Source organism: Aspergillus affinis, assembly GCF_023601865.1.
Source record: "Aspergillus affinis strain CMG 70 chromosome Unknown NODE_94_length_150008_cov_85_032155, whole genome shotgun sequence".
Taxonomy (NCBI): Eukaryota; Fungi; Ascomycota; class Eurotiomycetes; order Eurotiales; family Aspergillaceae; genus Aspergillus; species Aspergillus affinis.
This window is the reverse complement of record NW_026515875.1, coordinates 50,289-73,794: the sequence shown is the minus strand read 5'-3', so window position 1 is coordinate 73,794 and position 23,506 is coordinate 50,289. Positions and strand designations below refer to the sequence as shown.

The following is a 23,506-nucleotide window of genomic DNA, read 5'->3' as shown; positions in this document are numbered from 1 at the left end:
AGCTCAGTCCTCCTTGGGTTACGAATGATGTGCGGGGGAGGGAAGATGCGCGGTGTCATGGCGAGTCTAGATTCGTTGGTGCATGCTTACTAGGTTTGGAGAATGCGATCTTTGATTTTCGCTAACTGATCTTGATCATATTGGATATCTAGGTAGTTAACTACTGACTTGATGCTGACCAAGGTCGGGGCAATGGGACGCGTGACACGTGTGGTGTGTGGTGAGGCATGGAGACCCACGGTTCAAGTCCAAACAGACATCTGTTGAATCCCCCATTACTATTGCCCTCGACTCGGAGAAAGTGTCAGAGTCACACTTGTCATTATTAACGGCCAACGGGGATCTTTATCAGATGATGTGCTTTTTAGCGCCACCCGATGAGCGGGTCATCTGCCTGCACCCCAAGATGCACTATTCTTCGCATTGTTCGTCTGCCATCTTAATCCCGGCCTAGTCTCCAACTCCTTTGGTCCTGCCCCTCTTTGTTGATTCTCAATTTATCTTTCCGTCTTTCCCTATCTTCCCTTGCTCTCTCCTTTCAATATCGGGGTTTTTCGTTCGCCGTCAACTCGTCACCGTCACTCCGGACTCTCCTGGCTGTTGGAGAATTGCGGGGAATCTGGATTACTCATTGTCATCGGACTCGTGCTGGCCCAACACTCGATCACCGCTCCTTTCTGCTCTGCCTGTTCGATTGTGCTCTCATCTGTAGATGGGAGATGTTCGTCGGTGCGTGTTTGTTTTGGCTCCGTTAGGCCGCCGTCGGACGAGGACCGTCCTACCTAACTCAGGGTCATAGCGCCTTGAATTTAAACTCCGAGGCAACCCCGACACTCGTCACCGCCATCTCCAAAAAATTATATCATGCCTCGCTCGGTTTCCTCCTACTTCCCCCACCTCCCTCCGGACGAGGAGCATAATTCCCCTGACCCGCCGGATCGTCCTATGTCCGCCTCTCGAACCGCTCCGCCTTCCCCTGCGGCTTTCCGACGAAGTCACAGCCTTCTGTCCGAGTCCCATACCCAGTATGAATCGCTAGATACGCCGCTGGAGGTCGGGGAAACTACCAGTCTGCTTGGGAAATCGCAAGAGGGCCGCAAAGGGACTCTGCGACGGTCTTACACTAATTTATCGGGCGGTTCCGGCACCGATATTCCGTTTCGACATTCGCTGCTGGCGGGGAGTTTGCGTCGGTCCCGACACCACAGCCGCGCCAATTCACAGAATATTCGATTCAGTCGGCGGAGTAGTCTGGATGCAGATCAGGCGGATAGTCTGGCTGCGTCGGCAAAAGATGGTTTGACGGCGTCGTTTCTGGACGAACGGACCTGGTACGATCAGTTCACCTCCACGGACTGGGTGCATGACAGTATTGCCGACGGCGCTCGTCTGCGTGAATTGCGCAGGCGGAAAGATATTCGGGGTCGACTGTTAGCGTGGTTCGACGGAGCTCAGGGCTGGATCCTGGTTGCTCTTATCGGCTGCATCACAGCGGCTATCGCGTACTTTGTGGACGTCACCGAGGACTTTGTATTTGACCTGAAAGAGGGCTTTTGTACGACCCAGTGGCTCCACAGTCGACAGAGCTGCTGTCCCGGCGAGTCGAATTGTGCGGCATGGCGGTCATGGTCGAGGATGCTTGGACCGTCGCGGACGAAAAATCAGGGCGTGGACTTTGCCATGTTCGTGTTCTGGGTGCTCTTATTATCTGTGATCTCCTGCAGTCTGACCCTGCTTACCAAAACGGTGGTTCCCTCGTCGGTCTCGTTGACGACGCTAGACGAGGATCTTGGGGCCGCTTCGTCGCGCGGAACTAAGCGCAACGAGGAGGACTCGCCTGAGTCGGAAGACCGGACCCAGCCTTACTATCCGATTCGCACCCGTCCTGACATGGTATACTACTCCGCCGCCGGTAGTGGGGTGGCAGAGGTGAAGGTCATCAACAGTGGTTTCGTGCTACACGGTTACCTCGGCTTTAAAACGCTGGTGATCAAAACGATGGCGCTCGTGTTCAGCGTGTCCTCTGGCTTGAGTCTCGGTAAGGAGGGCCCCTACGTGCATATCGCCACGTGCGTGGGGAACATCTGCTGTCGATTGTTTGCCAAGTACAGTCATAATGACGGGAAGCGACGAGAGGTGCTGAGTGCGAGTGCTGCGGGCGGCGTGGCTGTTGCGTTTGGAGCTCCTATCGGTGGTGTTCTGTTCAGTCTCGAGGAAATTAGCTACTATTTCCCGCCCAAGACTCTGTTCAGGACCTTCTTCTGCTGTATTGCCGCGACGCTGTCTCTCAAGTTTCTGAATCCGTATGGCACGGGTAAGGTTGTTCTATTCGAGGTGCGGTACCACGGGGACTGGGAATTCTTTGAGATGGCCATCTTCATTTTGCTGGGCGTGATGGGAGGTGTCTTGGGCGCCCTCTTCATCAAAGCATCTAGTCTCTGGGCTCGATCCTTCCGCCGAATCCCCGTCATCAAGCGGCGGCCGATGCTCGAGGTAACGCTCGTAGCGCTGCTCACCGGAGTGACCAGCTTCTGGAACCGGTATACTAAGCTGCCCGTCTCAGAGCTTCTGTTCGAGCTGGCCAGTCCGTGTAAGCGTGAATCCTCATCGCGCACGGGGCTGTGTCCGGGCGAGAACGGCATCGGCGAGATCATCGGCTATCTTTCCGTGGCGTTTGTCATCAAGAGCATTCTCACCGTGGTGACCTTTGGGATCAAGGCTCCAGCAGGGATCTACGTGCCGTCGATGGTCGTTGGCGGCCTCATGGGACGCATCGTCGGGCATGTGGCACAGTACTTGGTGATGAAGTATCCCAGCTTTTTCCTCTTCGGGTCCTCTTGTCCTGCCACCTCTGGCATGGAATCCTGCGTGACTCCGGGCGTATACGCCATGGTGGCTGCGGGAGCCACGATGTGCGGTGTAACCCGGTTGTCGGTGACCCTGGCTGTCATTCTGTTCGAACTGACCGGCAGTCTGAACCATGTGCTGCCTTTTTCCATTGCTGTTCTGTGCGCCAAGTGGACGGCGGATGCGATCGAGCCGCGCAGCATCTATGTAAGTACTCTGGTATCTTACCACAGGGTGTAAACTGTAAACTGACTGTATCAGGATCTTCTCACCGACATGAACTCCTACCCGTTCTTGGATAACAAGATCCAAGTGATGTCCGACGCAGCATTAGGGGACATCGTCCGGCCTGTCCGCAAGAGCCGGGTGATCGATATTTCCGAGTCGCCATTCGTCGCCGCCTCGGAGCTTCGCTCGAAACTGCAGAACCTGCTCGTGGCGGGCGAATTAGACAGCGGTCTTCCCATCCTGCGAGACAATATCCTCACCGGACTGATTCCGGCCCCGGAGCTTGAGTTCGCCTTGGATGATTTGGAGGACGAAGATAATACGCTGTGTCTGATGGCGCTGGATGCGTCTTCTGTTCTATCAGACAGCGAAGGAGACGAGACGGATCATGTGGACTTTGGTCAATATATTGATCCTGTAGGTCTCTCCATGCCATGTGTGTCATTCAATACTGACCTGCTTTTTAGGCACCTATCTCTCTTGACATCCACTCACCTATTGACCTTGTTTATCAATGCTTTGCGAAGCTGGGTCTGCGATATCTTTGCGTTCTTCAGAACGGGAAGTACGCTGGCCTGGTGCATAAGAAAGCATTCGTGAAGTTCATGAAACAGAACGAGTGATCGCCTGTTACTGAATTTCTTGGCTTATAAATTGTGGCCTTCCCCGCTTATACTTTGATCTGTTCATATTTCTCTTTCTGGTGGGATATGGTTGGCAAGGTGTGCATATTTTGAACGCTGCTATTGCCAGCTTGCATATATTGTTTTCTTTGCTTCTTTCTTTCTACTTTCTTATACCATACTTGTTGGTGTATATTAGCCTAGCCTAGCTTGTCTTGTTTTGAGCGATTGCATTACTCGTCCATTGGATGGACTGGTAGCTTATATTAGAAAGATTTGGTTTGGTGGATGTCGAATGCACAGACTATTTACAGTGAAAGTGATACCAGTAGACAGGCTCTCTTTACTCACCCCATCATCCCAATCCTCCCCATCCAACCCAGATACTAGATTAAAGAAATTAAACCCTCTCGTACCCAACCATCCTAACCCTCACATCCCCCTCCTCCCTCCACTCCCCCGTGACCTCCTCGCCCACCCACGCGCTCACTTCGTCCGCGCTAACCTTCCTCCATCCCCTCTCCTGCTCCAGTTCCTCATCCACAGGGAAGAACGTATCGCACTCAAACGTCTCCGCAGGGTTCAGCTTCTCCACGTTCGTCATCACGATCCGCACCGGTTGCGTCGCGGGGAGGTTCAGCGACGAGGCATAGATCTCCGCGCCACCGATGATATACACGTGGCCGACTTTGGGTATCCCTGATGTGGAGGGTGGCTGGGAGAGGGTTTCTAGTGCTGAGGGGAGGGAGGTGGATATGAAGGCGGAGGTTTGTTTGCCGGGTTGGTCTCCCCCCTTCTTGTTTTGCGAGGTGGAGGTGTTTTCTTGTGCTTGTCCCTGTGCTTCTGCCTCTGCCTGTATTTTTTGTTGGTGTTGCTCCCTCTCCTTCCCCAACTTCCTCTCCAAATCCTCTCGAACCCTCTCTCCCAACCCACCCTTCCCTCCTTCTCCCCCTCGGGAGAGAATCACACTCAACCTCTTCCCCAACGGTCTCAACCCCGCCGGAACACTATCATACGTCTTCCTCCCCATGACGATCGCGTTCGTGGACCCTGGTACTGAAGCCGGTGGACGCGTCGTGACGCGCGCGAAGAATGACATGTCGGTTTTGATGCGCGGCCAGGGGAGGGTTCCGTTGAGGCCGATTCCGAGGCGTGTTCGGGGTTGGGATGGAGAGGTGCTGGGAATTGGGGTTGTCGCGACGATGAGGGTTAGGGGTTTCCCTCCTAGGAGAGGGGGGTGGGAGGCGGGTGATGGGGGCATTTTGCGGGTGGTTGTGTTTAATCGGGTTGTCAAGAGCTGGTTGATCCGGTGGAGATAGAGTAGGTATTTGGATGTTGGATGTGGGTGGGTAGATGAGTGGTAAGGTCGTAGGTAGGAAGTAGGTTCGTGGGTTGGTTCGTGGTGAGGTGAGTGACGATGTAGGATGGAGAAAAGGCATTCAGAGAGATAGGTATGATAACTGACTTGCCCCGCCGCGGCATGTCGGAGTTACAGCGAGCTTTCCATGCCATTTACAGCTCCCAATTCTTCAACGTATATATTGATCAAAAGAAGGCCGAGACATCTATCTCAATCCCATTTTCATTAATAGATTAAGTCAATAATCATAATACACCCTTCCACCCAACCAAATCCATAATCTAAGTATCAACCCATGAATCAATCAACGCCATCACCGAACACCTCGCCAGAAACCCAATGGAACAACCAACCAACCTAATATACATAGAAGGTACAAACCCTTCCCTCATAAAGAAAACCCTAGGTATATGTAGACTCAAGCAACAAACAATCACTTCGCAGCCTTCAACAACCCCCCATCCTCAACAGCCTTCTGAATCGCATCCGCGTCTCGCTCTAGCTCTTCTCGACGCCTCACATCCGTCTCGTCTTCGCCAAGTGTATCTAGTTTTCCAAAGAGCCAGGTTTCTTTCATCGTGCGGGTTAGGGAGAGGATGTCTTCGGCGGCGCGGACCTGTTGTTTCGGAGGGTTTGTTAGCTGCGTTGCTTTTGGCTGGGAGGGGGTTGGTGTGGTTTGATTTAAAGGGGTGGTAGGGAATAGCAGAGGTAAGGTACGTATTTGTTGGTGAACGTACGAGAGCTGTGGATTCGACATCGAGCTGGTATGTTTCAACGGCGGTGGCTGTGTGACTTGTGCTTTCGACCTGGGGGGGTTGATCCTGTTAGTAGCTGTGGATGAATGGTTCTATCTTCCTGTGCGCAAGATGATCAGGCAGATAAATGATAAGGAGGGGAACGTACAGTAGCTGTCGCCATGATGTTCTCGAATCGCTGCAGTAATTGCGATACATCGGTGTTGATGCGATCTGACAGTTTGGTTAGTACATTTGTGGTTGTCGGTTGATACCAGAAAGAAGAACGAGGAGGTTCCAGGCAGACATACTGTGCAATGCTTTCGATGATGGCTGAGAGTCCATTTTATCGATCTTGTCCAGCTAATTCCGCTGGCCGAGTCAGTTGTTTGATGAACTGAGGGACAATGACTTGAGGGATTGTCGGTCGGTGGTTGGCTGGTGAAGGTGGGCGGTGGAGAGGAGGGGATGTTTTGCCGGCAGTTTGGAGTCGGTGGGATGATTTGGAGATGTTCACAACTACATAACTATTTCTATACTTTTATAGGCGATAGTGATGGTGATTCTGTTACATTAATGATCTAAATACAAGTTGGCAAGCCTTATGTCTGAAGCTGGACCCCGGGCATCCTGAAGCACCTCTGTTGGGCATAAGCGCGCCTTGAAATAGACATAGAGATGCGTTCACTTGAGCTATTCATGTTTGTGCCCCAATGTGATGGTTTTCGGGAGAAGACTCAATCTGTTGAGGATGTCCGCCTTGGATAACAGTTGGCTTCCTTAGAGGTTTGTCGAGAAGTCGTCGTGAAGTGTGGTCAAATAGCAGCGTGCAACCCGCACGATCTACCGAACATATTTGGACTATACCTCGTTAGTAGATATCCATCTAAACTACTCATTCAACTTACCATAAAGCGCTTGTGGAAGTCGGATCGCAGCAAGTCCTAGAAGTTATTAGCGCAATCCCCTTATCTGCAGTATAGCGCCGACATACGTTGACAAATTCCTTGTTGCCCCTGTTCTCAGTCCCCCGAGCTTGGTTCTTGAAAACGACGTCATCGTCCCATCTCCGCTTCAAGTTGAAGTCCTGAGAGTTCAGCAGGGGATTGCCTCGCGCAATATCCACCTCCCGCTGCTCCTCTTCCTCGGCGGCGCGTTCTTGTTCCTAGAAACTGTAAGCGACTGACTTATCATCTCCCACGCGAGACATACCTCTTTCTCTTTCTGCTGCTGTCGCTCTTTTTTGATCTTCTCCAGCTCTCGCATTAACTCGGCAGCCTCGTCCTCATCGTCGTCGCTAGTCCCAGTCAGTATGTTCCTTCAAGCCCCACGCAATCCACTGACCTGTCATCTTCACTACTGTCCTCTTCTGACCCGTCCGAATCTGCATCGATATCTCGCGTCTCTTCTAATATCCGTCGCCGTTTCGCTTCGGGGTCTTCTTCCTCTAGTTCCTCTTCACCAGTCGGCGCTCCTTCCAGCTGACGTTTCGGCGCAGCATTCTCAAGGGCGGGTGTATCGACAGGGACACCGTTCTTCTTGGCGAAGTGAGCGGCTTCGGCCTGGAGCAGTTCGGCGCGCAGGTCACGTTGCTGGGATTCGTTTTCACCTCCTTGACCCGATTGTCTGGACGTTGTTAGCTAGTTCGGTGAGTGAGATGTGCAACGTACCGAGTCTTCAGGTGCGTATGCGCCGGGAGAAGTCGCTGGTGGTATGCCGGGCCGCGGAGGGCCTCTTTCCCTTGCGCCTGTGATTGTGGTCAGTCGACGGAGCGATGAACGAAGACGGCGAACCTACGGGATCGAACGTGGGTCTATGGGCTGATATAGGATTAGCGCATGATGCAAATGATCGAGATCTGGAACTTCATACCGGTAGTCATGGTGGCTGCAGTCTGTCGTGGTAGTAGAGAAGCCGAGAATCGAGACTGAATGAACAGTCCCGGCAGATCACTCCCACCGCCTTGTGTTATGGCCCCTTACCTAGTTAGGGAGATGGCGGATCACGTGTACGCTGAGTGAGAACATTCTGCCTGGACATAACTACCGCCTTCTCAGCCAGGCAATAGACAGCACAGCCCACCGCCCTTTTCTTCCCCACCCTAATTGGCTAACATCCCAGACCCCCGGGAACAACGATAACCCGCTTTATGACGCCGCCGCGGAGGAGCAAAAATCCCCAAGTCGCAACCGTCAAGATTGAAAGTCCCCCGCCGGGGCCGATTCCGCCTCAACCATGAACAAAGAAGCACCGCTCTCCATTTCTGAGCGCGATTTCATCGTCAATGCTCTGCGCGAGAACGTGAGACTGGACGGCCGCCAGCTCGACCAGTTTCGTTCTTTGAGCGTTTCCTTTGGCGAGGAATACGGACATGTGAAGGTCCAGCTTGGCAAGACGAGGTTGATCGTACGCATATCCTCGGAAGTCACAAAACCTCACGATGATCGTCCCTTCGATGGGACCTTTAATATCACCATGGAGCTGACTGCCATGGGCTCTCCGGCTTGGGATAATGGCCGGTACGTTACCTACATTCTCCGCCCGTCCTGAGTGCCCAGGCGAACTTTTTCCTTTTTCCCTCTGCCTTCTTGACTCCCGCAAGCTTGAATGGTCTCGCTCATATCTTCTAGACAAGGAGATCTCGAAACCTACGTTACGAACGTCCTCGACCGAGTCGTCCGCCATTCGAACGCTCTCGATACGGAATCGCTATGCATTCTCAAGGGCGTGAGTTGCTGGGGCGTGCGCGCGGACGTCCACATCACTGACTACGACGGGAACCTGATTGATGCGGCCTGTATCGGTGTTATGGCGGGACTGCAGCATTTCCGTCGTCCCGACGCGGTAGTGAAGGACGGCCAGGTGATCGTCTACGGACTCGACGAACGGGTTCCGGTACCGCTGAACATCACGCACAAGCCGCTCTCCGTCACCTTCCATACCTTTGACGAGGGCAAGGTGGTGATCGCGGACGCCACGCGGAAGGAAGAACAAGCGTCGGAGGCGGATGTCATCATCGGCATGAATGGCGCCGGCGACGTCTGCTTCCTGTCCAAGTTCTCCGGATCGCCCGTGGAGGCCATGGTGTTTGTTAAGAAAACCGATCTGGCGCTGGAGAAAGTCAAGGAGATTAACGCGATCGTCGACAAAGCTCTTCAAGCCGATCTTGCGAAACGGGCCAAGGGTGGTCTGGCGGAGCAATCCCGCGCAGAGAATGATCGGTGAACAGCTTGAGGGGGCAGATTTGGGTGAACACAGGATGGATTGGGTAGAGAAAATCGATTTAAGCAATTGATGTATGATAACCAATAATGCGCAATGACTGGATCTGAGGGTCGAAACCGACGGAGTCTAGACACTCAATATCGAATCCCTCTTTCACTAATCTGAAACCGCGAGGGCTTGTGGTCTCCTTTGTTTGACGTGCGGCGGTTCTAAACGGGCACTCAGGCCAATTCCGAAGGACGTCATAACTGCACGAGATTCCAATATCGGACGATCCAGAACTCTCCTGACAGCGGTGTAAAAACAGTCTCTAGATCGCCTCCAGATTAATAAATTAATTCCAGCGATAAATACTCAAGATCTCCACCCATCCGGTCTCTAAAAATACCCCAAAGCTAAGAAAGCCAAACCGCGACTCCCCAGCCACAGACGGAGATCCATAAATCAGCACCGCCCGGACTCGTTAGTGCCAAAACGCATCTCCCCCCGAAGGCAGTCAGAATTCATCCTTCTCTCCCTCTCCTGTTGGCCCCATTATTATTCTCTCCCTTTTTTCTCTCTCATTCTCCGATCCTCTTTCCCCTACGCATATAATTTTCACCATCCTCGTTCTCCCACACCCCCCTCCCAACCCTCCCCCCTATCAATGCTCCAGGGGCATTCCATCGCTTTGACGGTGTCTGTCCGCCCCCATCATCATGGCCAGCGGTAGGCCTCCAGGACGTCATCCAGCCGCTGGCCGCGATGACGATCTGCTGCAGCTGGAGGAGCCGACTCCTTTGTATAATCCGGGACAGGGCCCGCCCGTCAACGACGAACACTTGTTGCGACAATTCAACATCGACGACTCCGATGAACCTCAACCGCGACCTTCCGTCTCCTACGATAGTTTCGTCGGCGGCAGCGGCGGACACCAACCGCCGCCGCATCTCCAGCAACAACACCCCGGCGCCCATGCGATGACCTCCGCGCACCCTCTCGTCCAGTCGGGAGCCTACATGACCGATCCGTATATGGGACCCGACGTCTCGAGGACCTATTCGCAGAGTTCCGGGCTGGACAACTACCGTCGCTACTCCGTCGACGACTACGAGGACGACCATGGATACTACAACATGGACGACGGGGAAGACCCCTTGCACTCCAATAATCGCGTACGGCAAGCCACCGAGCGAAACAGTATTTTGGGCCTGGGAGGCGGGCTGATGGGCCGAGCAAAGCACATGCTGGGCATGGCTCCCGAATACTCGGAGATGGATTTGCCGCTGACGGAACATGGCGCGAGGGCGGCTCGCATCGACAGCGCCGACCCGGACGAAACGAACGCGGCGGCTGCCCCCCGGCCTAAGAAACCCAAGAAGCCCAGCTTCAAGTTCGGCTTCGGCCGCAGCAAGGTCGACCCGTCCACGCTGGGCCCTCGCATGATCGTTTTGAACAATCCTCCGGCCAACGCGGTGCACAAGTTCGTCGACAACCACGTGTCCACGGCCAAGTACAATATCCTCACCTTCCTGCCGAAATTCCTATACGAGCAGTTCTCCAAATACGCCAACTTGTTTTTCTTGTTCACGGCTGTTCTGCAGCAGATCCCGAACGTGTCTCCGACCAATCGATACACCACCATCGGTCCGCTGTTGATTGTGTTGCTCGTCTCCGCCATCAAAGAACTCGTTGAAGATTACAAGCGGAGGGCGTCAGACAAGGGTCTGAACTACTCGAAAACTCAGGTGCTTAAAGGGTCTGCGTTCCACGAAACGAAGTGGATCGATGTAGCGGTGGGCGATATTGTCCGAGTCGAGTCCGAACAACCTTTCCCGGCGGATCTGGTGCTCTTGGCGTCATCGGAGCCGGAAGGGTTGTGCTATATCGAGACGGCCAATTTGGATGGAGAGACCAATCTGAAAATCAAGCAGGCCATCCCCGAAACGGCGCATCTCGTCAGCCCGGCCGATCTCAGCCGATTGAGTGGCCGGGTTCGCTCCGAACAACCGAACAGCAGTCTATATACCTACGAGGCGACCTTGGCCATGCACGCCGGAGGGGGAGAGAAAGAGCTGCCTCTAGCTCCGGATCAGCTTCTCCTGCGAGGTGCGACATTGCGAAACACGCCCTGGGTACACGGAATCGTCGTCTTCACCGGCCACGAAACGAAATTGATGCGCAATGCGACGGCAACTCCGATCAAGCGGACCGCGGTCGAGCGCATGGTCAACATCCAGATTTTGATGCTGGTCGGCATTCTGATCGCTCTCAGTGTGATCAGTTCCGTTGGTGACCTGATCATCCGGCAGACCCAGGCCGACCGACTCCAGTATCTGGCCTACGGCAGCGTCAACCCGGTGAAGCAGTTTGTGCTTGATATTTTCACCTACTGGGTTCTCTACTCGAATCTGGTCCCCATCTCGCTTTTTGTGACAATCGAAATTGTCAAGTATGCGCAGGCGTTCTTGATCAATTCGGATATGGATATCTACTACGACAAAACCGACACTCCGGCAACCTGTCGAACGTCTTCCCTGGTCGAGGAATTGGGCCAGATTGAGTATATCTTCTCCGACAAAACGGGCACACTGACCTGCAACATGATGGAATTCAAGCAGTGCACGATCGGCGGGATTCAATACGGTGAGGATATCCCGGAAGACCGACGAGCTACGGTAGAAGACGGTGTCGAAGTGGGAGTTCACAACTTCAAACAACTGCGCGATAACCTGCAGTCCCATCGAACCAGGGACGCGATGCACCATTTCCTGACTTTACTTTCTACATGCCATACCGTCATTCCAGAACGAAACGACGAAAAGCCGGGCGAGATCAAGTATCAGGCCGCGTCTCCAGACGAGGGAGCTCTGGTTGAGGGTGCTGCCCAGCTTGGGTATCAATTCACCAACCGAAAGCCGCGATCGGTGCTTGTCACCGTGGGTGGTCAGGAATATGAGTACGAGCTCCTTGCTGTTTGCGAGTTTAACTCCACCCGAAAGCGAATGTCGACGATTTTCCGCTGCCCTGATGGAAAGGTCCGTATCTACACAAAAGGTGCCGACACGGTCATCTTGGAGCGTCTGAATTCGGACAATCCCATCGTTGAAGCGACCTTGCAACATCTGGAAGACTATGCTTCGGAAGGTCTTCGAACGCTGTGTTTGGCCATGCGTGAGGTCCCTGAGGAAGAGTTCCAGCAGTGGTACCAGATCTACGACAAGGCGTCTACGACAGTTGGCGGAAATCGCGCAGATGAGCTGGACAAGGCTTCGGAGCTGATCGAGAAGGACTTTTATCTTCTGGGCGCTACGGCTATCGAGGATCGTCTGCAAGATGGCGTTCCGGATACCATTCACACGTTGCAGACTGCTGGAATCAAGGTTTGGGTGTTGACTGGTGACCGACAAGAAACGGCTATCAATATTGGCATGTCGTGCAAGCTGATCTCGGAAGATATGACACTATTGGTTATCAACGAGGAAACGGCGCAGGCTACGAGGGATAACATAACTAAGAAGCTACAGGCCGTTCAAAGCCAGGCGACTTCTGGGGAAGCCGAGCCGTTGGCCCTTGTGATTGACGGACGGTCCTTGACTTTTGCTTTGGAGAAGGATATGGAGAAGCTATTCTTGGACTTGGCGGTTCAGTGTAAGGCAGTGGTTTGCTGGTAAGTCTCCTCCTTCCATCTTGAAAGGAAATTTCTAACTCTCTAAGTCGTGTTTCTCCCCTTCAAAAGGCTCTGGTGGTCAAGCTGGTCAAGCGTCACCTCAAGTCGCTTCTGCTTGCTATTGGTGATGGTGCCAACGACGTGTCTATGATCCAGGCCGCTCATGTAGGTGTCGGTATCAGTGGCGTCGAGGGTCTTCAAGCCGCTCGTTCTGCCGATGTGTCGATTGCCCAGTTCCGCTTTCTTCGCAAACTGCTTTTGGTGCATGGCGCGTGGAGCTACCATCGCATCAGTCGGGTTATTCTGTATTCGTTCTACAAGAACATTGCCCTTTATATGACTCAATTTTGGGTATGTCAGTCAGCTTCTTTCTTACCTTTTGCCGCTTACTAACTAGTATAGTACTCCTTCCAAAACGCTTTCTCCGGTGAAGTCATCTACGAATCATGGACCCTTTCCTTCTACAACGTCTTCTTCACCGTGCTCCCTCCGTTTGCCATGGGTATCTGCGACCAGTTCATTTCTGCCCGATTGTTAGATCGATATCCCCAACTGTACCAACTTGGACAGAAAGGGATGTTCTTCAAAAGGCACAGTTTCTGGTCGTGGGTTCTAAACGGTTTCTACCATTCCCTGCTCCTCTACATCGTCTCTGAATTGATATATTACTCGGATCTGCCCCAAGCCGACGGTATGGTCTCCGGGCACTGGGTCTGGGGCTCAGCTCTGTACACTGCCGTGTTGGCGACTGTGCTCGGAAAAGCTGCACTCATAACCAACATCTGGACCAAGTACACGTTTATCGCTATCCCAGGCTCCATGGTCATCTGGCTGGCGTTCCTGCCGGCGTATGGTTACGCCGCGCCGGCCATCGGCTTCTCGACCGAATACTACGGGACGATTCCGCGACTGTTCAAATCGCCCATCTTCTACCTCATGGCGGTGGTGCTGCCCTGCGTCTGCCTCCTGCGCGACTACGCCTGGAAATACGCCAAACGGATGTACTACCCGCAGCACTACCATCACGTGCAGGAGATCCAGAAATACAACGTCCAGGACTACCGGCCGCGGATGGAGCAGTTCCAGAAGGCGATTCGCAAGGTTCGGCAGGTGCAACGCATGCGCAAGCAGCGTGGGTACGCTTTCAGTCAGGCCGACGAGGGTGGGCAGCAGATGCGCGTTGTCAACGCTTACGATACCACGAGGGGAAGAGGTAGATATGGTGAAATGACTAGTTCCAGAGCCCTTGTTTAATGATTTGTTTTTCTGTCTGATTATTGCTCTTCTAACATTCTTTTTTCTTAACCTTTTAACCTTCCATTCTTCGATCTTCTGTCTGTCTCTGTCTCATGCTCTTGAGCTAACCCCTGGAGCCTTGATTCCGACTTGATTCCGATCCAATCCATGTTATCTTATGTATTAGTTCGCTTCTGCTTGTTGCTATTATGCCTAACCTGCTGTTGCATTTCTGGCGGTGATTCGTTGATTGACTCGATTGATTGAGTATTTACTTATTCTTTTCTTCTTGTTGGTTGTTGGGCGGATTGATTTGATCTTATATTTGAATCTAAATCTGATCCAATTCGATTGGATGGGATTTGTGGGCTTTGTTTGATTTTTTTTAAATTCCGAATATCTCTATGAATGAAGTCAATGTGAAAAATATGTTTTATTCCAAAATTTTAATTTTATTGTATACGATGATGTTGGTCTTTTGATGCCTGAGGCAAGCCGCCAAGCATCTCGCCGTTTGCTTCCCCCATCCTAAGGCACATTTTAGAAAAGCAACACCGTAGAAGACGATTCTTCCTACATCAATCCATTAATCAATTCAGTATTCATTAATATATCCCTCCGCTCGTTCATTTCATAGATTTGGCCATTGCGGTGCACATAGCCCGTAAAAAAGTCAACTTTTTACAGTCGGTCAATAAAACACAAGAACTAAACAGCGGCCATTTTATATACGGAGCAGGTGTCGCATAATTGTGGCAACATCAAAGCTTTTCGCACAAAATCCTTGAACTCCTGGATCAAAAGCAGCTGACTAGTGTTATTTTCGGATGAGATTTAAATACATAGTTGAAAGAGATGTGAGTTGCAGTCAGCTTGAACGATATCGTAGGATGCAGGTGTTTGAATGCCTGAGGTTGCAATCTGCCAAGCATTGCCTGCCCCTTCACGGCCGTTTCAGGTGCAGACCTAGAGGGCCTCTTCTTCCTCATCAACTATTTTTTTGATCATCTCATCTACGTGATTTATATGAATCCATTCATTCGATCAGCCTCGTTCGCCCCCTACGTCGCAAAATGCTTACAACTACGGTGAAATGCATTCTCTGGACCAAATAGTTAAACGATTAAATGGATTACAAGCATCAGATCCAGACATGAGAATGGTCTGACACGTCGAACCTATTGGAACGGAAGCTAAAACAGTATTTAGAATTTCTGGGAAGTTCAGATCTAGTGCTTTTGGCTGATTAGAGACGAAACAAGGATACCTAGTGAATGTCCTTCGACTGATACTGACACTCCCAATTAACCTTCCACAAACTTCTTTGACATGGCCGGTCTCGCATACAAAACACTCCACATAGTGGAAATACCATGGCTGGCTTTCTAAAGCCCAACCCACCTACAAATCATTTCACAAAAAGCACATCGCCTGGATCCTAAAGCTCCGCCCACCGATCCTTCGTCACCTTCACTTGAATAGGGTCCCGGAACTTCATGAACATGTGCTCCACCCATTCCACGCTCTTTTCATCCGTCTGGTAGAGTTCCAGATCAAAGCGTAGGAAGAGGTGCGCGATGAAGCTGTGGATTTCATGCAGAGCAAGGCTTTACACGCACTGTTAGTCATGTGGAACGGAGAAGGAAAAGGGGCTTTGAAAAACAAAAGGTTGAGATGGATGACTTACTATTGTCCAATGCAAGAGCGAGTTCCTCTGCTGAACGGGTTCCACCATTCCGTGAGCTTGGTGCCTTTTTCTCCGAGCCAGCGCTCCGGTTTGAAGTTTTCTGGGTCCGGGAAGATATCGGTGTTGTGGTGCAGACTTTGGAGACTGTGGGAGACGATGGTCTGGAATCCAGTCCGAAAATATTAACCTGGGTGGCTGGGATATGAAAAAGGAGGGGGACATACACCATGGGGGAGGAAGTAGGGGCCAAGCTGGAGACCCTCAGGAGGGACTTCACGAGGCAGCGGACCGGGAGTGGGAGTGAACAGACGCATGGTCTCTTTGATCACGGCACTCTAGAAAGCGAATGGTTAGTAGGGCTTGAAATGGGAGGGAGAATGGTGGGAGAGCATACGAGCCACGGCAGTTTCAGGATGCCGTGAATATCGAAATCATCCTTGATGATGGACGAAGCGGCGTTGAGCTCCGCGCGCAACCGCTGGAAGACACCAGGGTACTTGAGGACGGTGTACGTGACAGCTTCGATGGTGAAGCCGGTGGTATCGCTGCCGCCCACGATGAAAGCGCATCCCTCATCGACCATAGCAGCTGCATCCGGGGGCTTGTAGCCTTTCTTGGGGTTGGGTCTCAGAAGCAGTTCGAAGATAAAGCCCGCGCCCTCGGTGTACTCCTCTTGAGAGCGGTTCTGGTTCTTCCGTTCTTCGATCAATTCGTTGACACAGGCCAAGGCTTTCTAGACGGAGGAGTCAGTTCAGCTACACGGGTCAATTCTAGCAGAACAAGCACTGCACCTCTCGAAGATCAAAGTATCCCGGCATGAGCTGTTTCGACAGGCCACCCGGAAGGTTGGTAAGGAACCATCTCCAGGCGGGAATGTGTTTCACTAATTCTCAAGGTTAGACGGATTATTGGTGTTAGCTGGATAACTCATACCCATGTGGAATTGGCTCATAAAGGCCGATAGATCGCGCAGCACAATCGGTTCTTCGTCAAGAGAACCGATGAGGCCCAAGGGCCGGCCAAAGGTCACTTCAGAGACGACGTCGACCTGGACAATGGATGGTGAGTGAGGAGGATATCGCAGCGGAGAGGGGTACAACGAACGGTAAGAGACTTCGCATGGCGTGGCATGATGATGGCCATCCCTTTGCGCCCACGAGCCGCAATGTCATCCATCGATCCCCGAGTGTGTCGGAGGATCGTCGGGGTGAACGAGGCCAGAGACTTCTGGGAAAAACCCGGGTTCATGGCGGCACGGTGACGGTGGTGGATTTTAGGATCCCATTCTGATCCAATGGCGCTGGACAGGCCGAACGCATGATAGAAGGATCGAGCTTTGCGGAACGGAGATCCGATCGCAAAGAGCCTGCTAAAGTTAGCATTGTGTGTTCACGATCGCAGACGAGAGGCCCAACCGCTTACTTCTTGTAGAATTCAGGGTCGTTGACGTGGACGTGATTGGGCGACACGCGAATAATAGACGATCCTGCGCCCGGTTAGCTTCGACCAAGAGTTAAATCGGCCTCTCAACGCACCGTAGGAATTGTGCCAGTCGTCCCAATAGTGAATGTATGTTCCATTGCGGATGACATCAAAGTAGAACTCATACCACGAGGTCAAGCCGGCGAACCAGACGCCGGGGACATTGCGGAGGGGATGCAGCACCGTGTTCTTGAGTACCACATGCAGTGAGACGGCAATCGTGCTCGTGAGAATAGCCCCGAGAACCAAGGAAGAAAGGGAATGGGCATGAATGAAGTCATCCACGGTCGTGAGGACCTGCGCTGCGGTACCGGGAGACGACTGCGAGGCGTTTGGCGTCAGGAAGTGGTCGACGACCTGCCGGTGGAGGGACGCCATATTACAAACCAGGTTACCGAGAAAATAAATGGCCTCTGACTACCTTCCGCTCACCGGATCAGAGTGCCGTTTCGGTTTATATCTACGTTAATATTCCACCTTACGTGCATCCACAATGCAAGGGATGAGACTGCGGTGCAACCACCAGCGCGCTGCAGTCGGGGCTGGGACGTCTGGGACAGATTCCGAACGTCGGTGAAAGACCGCATGAATGTTGCAGTGACATCTAAAATCCAGGGACTAGGAGCCAGGGTTCGATGGGAAATCGTGCCCGGGAATTCCAACTACGAGGACATGCATGGACGAGACGACGGTGCACGACACCCCCCACATGCGTGGAAAATGATGCTTTTGACCCAAGTGGGTGCTTTAATCGTCGACCATGGCTCCTTTATGCATGTATCTGGTAAGAGGTGCTCCTAATTGGCCGCCAGGCCAGCTGCAAGGCTGCTCAGGGTCTCCCAGCTAATCAGGGAAAAGCAATATCCAACGCGAACCACGCCCGGAAGGCTGTCTGCAAGGCGTCAAATAGCTTCCTATGAACGCCACTTTGCTTACCCCACTGATTGGCATGACCCTGTTATTCAGTGTGGTGCGGCTGTTGTTGCTACGGCGGCCGCATTCCTGGTCCGGGGTCTGCATGCCTCAAAATTAGATTATCCCCTGCGGTTGCAGCCCCATCGCCTCGATCCTATTGGCATTCTATAATTACAGACCGTGAGTTTATGCTCAGAGGCTGGGTTCTCATTTTTCCTCCCTGCTGAGCGAGTGCTCTGGTTCGAGTGCCGTGATATTTATGTCCCTTGATCCTCCTAGCCGCATGAGCGCTGCACGATAGAGTCTCGCCCTTTCCTCACCTTGCGTTGACAGACCAGATCACCTGTTGGATCGCACTCTGCTCGCTGGCCCTGACTTTAGCTTTGGTTGTCTATTTTTTTTTGTTCGTATTTTTTTCCTGTCGCCTCTCTCCCACGAGCGGTTGACTGGTATGTTATGCACCTTTGACCGACTCTCCCGCAATCCTCTGATCTAGAACACGTTTTCTGAGGCCGAACTTTACCTGGAATCCTTGGGTGGGCTATACCTATCGCTATGGGGACCCGAAAGCATGCCGAAGTATCTACGGATGATATTGGGCTATTGACCTTAGGGCGTTCGTCCCAGTCGGGGCCCAGGGAGGATGGCTCGACAGCGTCCAGGGGCTCGGGCGAGACAGAACGACAAGAGGAGCCCAAAACGGAGACACAAGACACAGACGAGCGGATGACGAACCAGCAGGTTACCCAACTCGCTCGCACGTTCTCCGTCCAGTCGGGACAGCATACCGTTGGGGGTCTGAACAGCGACGACTCTGGACTAGACCCCTTCAGCCCGGACTTTGACGCAAAGCGTTGGGCACGAGTGTTCTATAAGACACGGCACAATGGGGAGGATGGAACCTTGCGACGTGTTGCTGGATTCGCCGCCAGACACCTGGATGTGGGCGGCTACGGAGTCGGAGTCGACTACCAGATGAGCGTGGGAAACGCACCTTTGAAGCTATTGTCGACGCTCGCGAACTCCATCCGGAAGCACACAACCTCGGCGCAGCGAGTGAGTATCCTGCGTGATGTTGATGCCCTCGTTCTCCCGGGTGAACAGCTCTGTGTCCTGGGTCCCCCGGGATCTGGGTGTTCGACCTTCTTGAAATCCATTGCCGGCGATACGTATGGCCTCGAGGTGGCCCCGACGTCCTACATCAACTACCACGGCATCACAGCGCGACAAATGTCTCATGAGTTCCGTGGAGAAGCAACATACACTGCGGAAGTCGACCATCACTTGCCCGAGCTCACCGTTGGTGATACCTTGTATTTCGCGGCCCTCGCCCGTGCGCCTCGCATCATCCCTGGAGGCGTGAGTCGGGTGGACTACGCCCGCCACCAGCGCGACGTTATCATGGCGATGTTCGGTATTAGCCATACAATGAATACCAAAGTGGGCAACGACTTCATCCGTGGCGTCAGTGGAGGTGAAAGGAAACGAGTCACGATCGCGGAAGCAGCATTAAGTTACGCGCCGCTGCAGTGCTGGGATAACAGTACCCGTGGCTTGGATAGCGCCAACGCCGTGGAGTTTTGCAGAACTCTCCGGATTCAAAGCGATGTCTTTGGCATCACCTCATGCGTAGCTATCTACCAGGCGCCACAAGCGGCTTATGATTTGTTCGACAAGGTCACTGTTTTCTATGAAGGCAGGCAGATTTACTTCGGCAGAGCTTCCAATGCCAAAGCCTACTTCGAGGGTCTTGGATTCCAGTGCCCTGAATCGCAAACCACTCCAGACTTCCTGACCTCGATGACTAGCTCGTCAGAGCGCATCGCTCGACCTGGAATGGAGGAGACCGTGCCCCGTTCTCCTGACGAATTCGCCCACTGCTGGAAGAATAGCAAGCAGTATGAAAACCTGCTGGGCGAAATCGAGCAATTCGCTACTGAGCATCCGTACAACAGCAATGATCTCCAGGACTTCACTCGATCCATGAAAGACGACAAATCAAGATTGCAGCGCAAGAAGTCGCCCTATACCATGTCATACTGGGAGCAGGTTCGCCTGTGCATGTGGCGCGGCATGGTCTTGACCAAGTCCGCGATCTCGGTTCCTATCAGCATGCTGATTATCAATTCGATTCAGATTTTACTTGTTTCCAGCCTCTATTACAACTTACGACCTGATACTTCGTCTTTCTTCCTGCGTGGCTCATTCATCTTTATTATGGTTCTGCTGAACACATTCACCTGTATGCTCGAGATCATGACCCTGTACGCCAAGCGAGATACCGTCGAGAAACACAATCGATACGCGTTCTACCATCCCAGCGCTGAGGCCTTCGCGGCCATGGTGATCGACCTACCTTACAAGATCTCTCTGTCGATTTGTATGAACATTGTCGGTTACTTCATGGCAAATCTCCGACGGGAGCCGGGGGCGTTCTTTTTCTATCTCTTGATCTCGTTCTCGTGCATGATGTGTCTCTCTATGGTCTTCCGTCTGCTTGGCTCGATGACCAAAACAGTCGCTCAGGCCATGGTTCCTGCGTCGCTCGTGATTCTCGCCATTACCCTCTACACTGGATTCGCGATCCCAGTGTCCCATATGCACGGGTGGGCTTCCTGGATCCGATGGATCAATCCAGTCGCCTACGCATTCGAAGCTCTGATCACGAATGAATTCCACGATCGCCAGTTCGCCTGTGCTCTATCGGGATTTGTTCCCGCAGGCCCCGGGTATGAGAACACGCCTGTGTCGCTCCAGACCTGCAATGCAAAGGGCTCTGTGCCAGGCAGTCCAACGGTGAGCGGCACTGCATTTTACGAGACTTCCTACTCGTACAATTATGGGAACCGCTGGCGCAACTGGGGTGTGATTATCGCATTCACGGTGCTTTTTGCCGCAGTTCACCTGATCTTGTCGGATTTGATTGCGGCACAACGCTCCAAAGGCGAGGTGCTGGTTCTGCCACGCGATAAGGCGAAGAAGAAGGGTCGCAGTCGCAAGGGTGATTTGGAAAACATGGCCGCCGGTGATGAGCGCTTCCGCCACTCTGAGGAAACCGGGCAGGCGGCCAATGTTCAACGGCAAACTTCTGTGTTCCACTGGGAGAACGTGTGCTACGATATTACGATCAAAGGCGAGCCTAGACGGATTCTTGACCACGTTGACGGATGGATTAAACCTGGGACCTTGACTGCGCTAATGGTAAGAATCATACTTTCTCCGCTTTCATGCATAGTACTGGAACTCTAGACACAGTTGCTCTGTTGATCATGGATATACTGACGTGAGACGAAATAGGGAGTGTCTGGAGCCGGCAAAACGACCCTGCTGGATGTGCTCGCTGACCGCGTGTCTACCGGAGTCATCACCGGTGATATGCTTGTCGACGGCCGCCAGCGTGATGAATCGTTCCAAAGAAAAACTGGCTATGTTCAACAGCAGGACCTTCACTTGCATACTTCGACTGTCCGTGAAGCTCTGCAATTTAGCGCATTACTGCGACAGCCCCGGCAGCACACTCGTCAGGAAAAACTCGACTACGTTGAACAGGTCCTCTCTCTATTGGAGATGCACGACTATGCGGATGCTGTCGTTGGAGTTCCTGGCGAGGGACTAAATGTCGAGCAGCGCAAGCGCCTGACCATTGGTGTAGAACTGGTTGCTCGACCCAAGTTGTTGATCTTCCTCGACGAACCCACTTCCGGTCTAGACAGTCAAACGTCGTGGTCGATTTGTAACCTCATGGAAAAATTGACCAACAGCGGCCAGGCAATTCTCTGTACCATTCACCAGCCCTCTGCCATGCTCTTCCAACGGTTTGATCGGTTACTGCTTCTCGGAAAGGGCGGGAAAACGATGTATTTCGGAGATATCGGCAAGAATTCAGCCATTCTTCTGGACTATTTCTCTCGCAACGGGGGCCACCCGTGCCCGCCAGAGGCGAACCCTGCCGAATATATGCTGGAGGTAATTGGTGCTGCTCCGGGAACGCACAGTAAGATCGATTGGCACTCGGCGTGGCGCAACAGCCCCGAATATGAGGAGGTCCAGCGTGAGCTGGGCCGTTTGCGACACTCGCCAAACCGAGAGTCCGCGATGTTGGATTCGCAAGATAAGTCCAATTATCAAGAGTTTGCTGCCACGATGTCGACACAATTCCTGGTGGTCGGCCGTCGTGTTTTCCAACAGTACTGGCGATCGCCGGGTTATATCTACGCCAAAGCCGAGCTGGTTATCGTTTCGGTATGTCTTTGTCATTCTGGTTCATTTTCCATTGACTCTAATCATGCAAATCATTATAGGCACTCTTTATCGGATTTTCCTTCTTCATGGGCGAAAACACACAACAGGGCCTTCAAAACCAGATGTTCGGTGTCTTTATTGTCCTGATTGTCCTGATGCAGTTGATCTTTCAGACGCTGCCATCCTTCGTGACACAGCGAACCTTATACGAAGCTCGCGAGCGCCAGTCTAAGACATACGCCTGGCAGGCTTTCGTTCTGAGCAATATGTTCGTTGAGCTAGTATGGGCCATGGTGAGTTGAACGCTCCCTCAACAGCAGCCGCTCATATTGTTAACCACTGCCTCTTCTAGTTCCTATCGATCTTCACCTTCCTGTGCTGGTACTACCCACTCGGGTGCTATCGCAACGCCGAACTTACCGGATCGGTTCATTCGCGCAGTACCCTCATCTTTTTGCTCATCTGGGTGACATTCGTCTGGGCCAGCACCTTTGGTAACATGCTTATCTCAGGGCTCGACACAGTGGATCTGGCCTCGTCCATGTCTACGTTCCTAGTCTTCCTCTGCTACAGCTTCTGCGGGCTGCTCGTCTCCCCCACCGCGATGCCGGGCTTCTGGATCTGGATGTACCGAGTGAATCCTTTCACCTACCTGGCCACCGGGTTCCTCTCCACCAGTTTGGGCCGGGCCCCCATGCACTGCGACAATAACGAATACCAAATAATTCGCATCCCGCCCAACCAGACCTGTGGAGTGTATATGCGTGACTATATCGAAAGTAATGGCGGGTCCATCTCCGATCCGAACGCAACGAATGAGTGCCAGTACTGCCAGTTTACCCAGACCGACCAGTTCCTCGCCACTTTTGGTGCCCATTTCTCGGAGCGTTGGATGGACTTTGGACTGCTCTTGGTGTATGCAGCCTTTAATGCCTTCATGGCTGTCTTTCTGTACTGGGCCCTGCGAGTTCCTAAGAGGAAGAAGAAGATGGCGTAGGTCGGAGGAGATGTGTGTATTGATAGGGATTAACGGGATATTTATGTTGGATATGATGTAATCTGTTTCGAATAGCGAGGAGGACGAGGAGGAGTAGGTAGATCGATAGAGCTGTAATACTATTTTGCTTTCTTGTGGTTACAAACGGCTTCTTAGTCTATTTATGCGCAATACTCCGTACATGGTCTGGGATTGTGCAACATATTCAACACAGACAACTTATTTCTTGCTGTCTAGAGCTCTTTTCCCCAGGGAACGTTATGCTTTTCAAAAAAAAAGAT

At 52.5% G+C, this 23,506-nt stretch overlaps 7 protein-coding genes across 7 annotated transcripts; 4 read left to right on the top strand and 3 right to left on the bottom strand.

Annotated features, from left to right (window-relative positions):
- Positions 1 to 864: 864 nt before the first annotated feature.
- KD926_011362 (chloride channel protein) lies at positions 865 to 3,698 on the top strand (the record flags this gene model as incomplete). The annotated part of the gene is made up of 3 exons (XM_053103636.1): positions 865 to 3,054; positions 3,109 to 3,492; positions 3,543 to 3,698. The coding sequence occupies 3 exons, from the start codon at positions 865 to 867 to the stop codon at positions 3,696 to 3,698; spliced, it is 2,730 nt and encodes a 909-aa protein (XP_052953005.1).
- Positions 3,699 to 4,098: 400 nt separating this feature from the next.
- Positions 4,099 to 4,959, bottom strand: KD926_011361 (dihydrofolate reductase; the record flags this gene model as incomplete). The annotated part of the gene is made up of 1 exon (XM_053103635.1): positions 4,099 to 4,959. The coding sequence occupies one exon, from the start codon at positions 4,957 to 4,959 to the stop codon at positions 4,099 to 4,101; it is 861 nt and encodes a 286-aa protein (XP_052953004.1).
- Positions 4,960 to 5,491: 532 nt separating this feature from the next.
- On the bottom strand, positions 5,492 to 7,674 carry KD926_011360 (uncharacterized protein; the record flags this gene model as incomplete). Its single annotated transcript, XM_053103634.1, has 11 exons — positions 5,492 to 5,674; positions 5,796 to 5,864; positions 5,962 to 6,026; positions 6,104 to 6,155; positions 6,701 to 6,736; positions 6,787 to 6,957; positions 7,005 to 7,089; positions 7,137 to 7,418; positions 7,463 to 7,539; positions 7,590 to 7,612; positions 7,665 to 7,674. 11 exons carry the CDS (start codon positions 7,672 to 7,674, stop codon positions 5,492 to 5,494), a joined length of 1,053 nt encoding a protein of 350 aa, XP_052953003.1.
- Positions 7,675 to 8,027: 353 nt separating this feature from the next.
- Positions 8,028 to 9,017, top strand: KD926_011359 (exosome non-catalytic core subunit RRP45; the record flags this gene model as incomplete). The annotated part of the gene is made up of 2 exons (XM_053103633.1): positions 8,028 to 8,311; positions 8,423 to 9,017. The coding sequence occupies 2 exons, from the start codon at positions 8,028 to 8,030 to the stop codon at positions 9,015 to 9,017; spliced, it is 879 nt and encodes a 292-aa protein (XP_052953002.1).
- Positions 9,018 to 9,715: 698 nt separating this feature from the next.
- KD926_011358 (aminophospholipid-translocating P4-type ATPase DRS2) lies at positions 9,716 to 13,920 on the top strand (the record flags this gene model as incomplete). Its single annotated transcript, XM_053103632.1, has 3 exons — positions 9,716 to 12,666; positions 12,714 to 13,017; positions 13,069 to 13,920. The coding sequence occupies 3 exons, from the start codon at positions 9,716 to 9,718 to the stop codon at positions 13,918 to 13,920; spliced, it is 4,107 nt and encodes a 1,368-aa protein (XP_052953001.1).
- Positions 13,921 to 15,340: 1,420 nt separating this feature from the next.
- Positions 15,341 to 17,449, bottom strand: KD926_011357 (cytochrome P450; the record flags this gene model as incomplete). The annotated part of the gene is made up of 9 exons (XM_053103631.1): positions 15,341 to 15,509; positions 15,590 to 15,750; positions 15,814 to 15,924; positions 15,984 to 16,322; positions 16,381 to 16,472; positions 16,523 to 16,637; positions 16,694 to 16,955; positions 17,012 to 17,075; positions 17,125 to 17,449. 9 exons carry the CDS (start codon positions 17,447 to 17,449, stop codon positions 15,341 to 15,343), a joined length of 1,638 nt encoding a protein of 545 aa, XP_052953000.1.
- A 207-nt stretch (positions 17,450 to 17,656) lies between these two features.
- On the top strand, positions 17,657 to 23,225 carry KD926_011356 (uncharacterized protein; the record flags this gene model as incomplete). The annotated part of the gene is made up of 5 exons (XM_053103630.1): positions 17,657 to 17,855; positions 18,600 to 21,187; positions 21,284 to 22,228; positions 22,288 to 22,521; positions 22,581 to 23,225. The coding sequence occupies 5 exons, from the start codon at positions 17,657 to 17,659 to the stop codon at positions 23,223 to 23,225; spliced, it is 4,611 nt and encodes a 1,536-aa protein (XP_052952999.1).
- Positions 23,226 to 23,506: the final 281 nt, after the last annotated feature.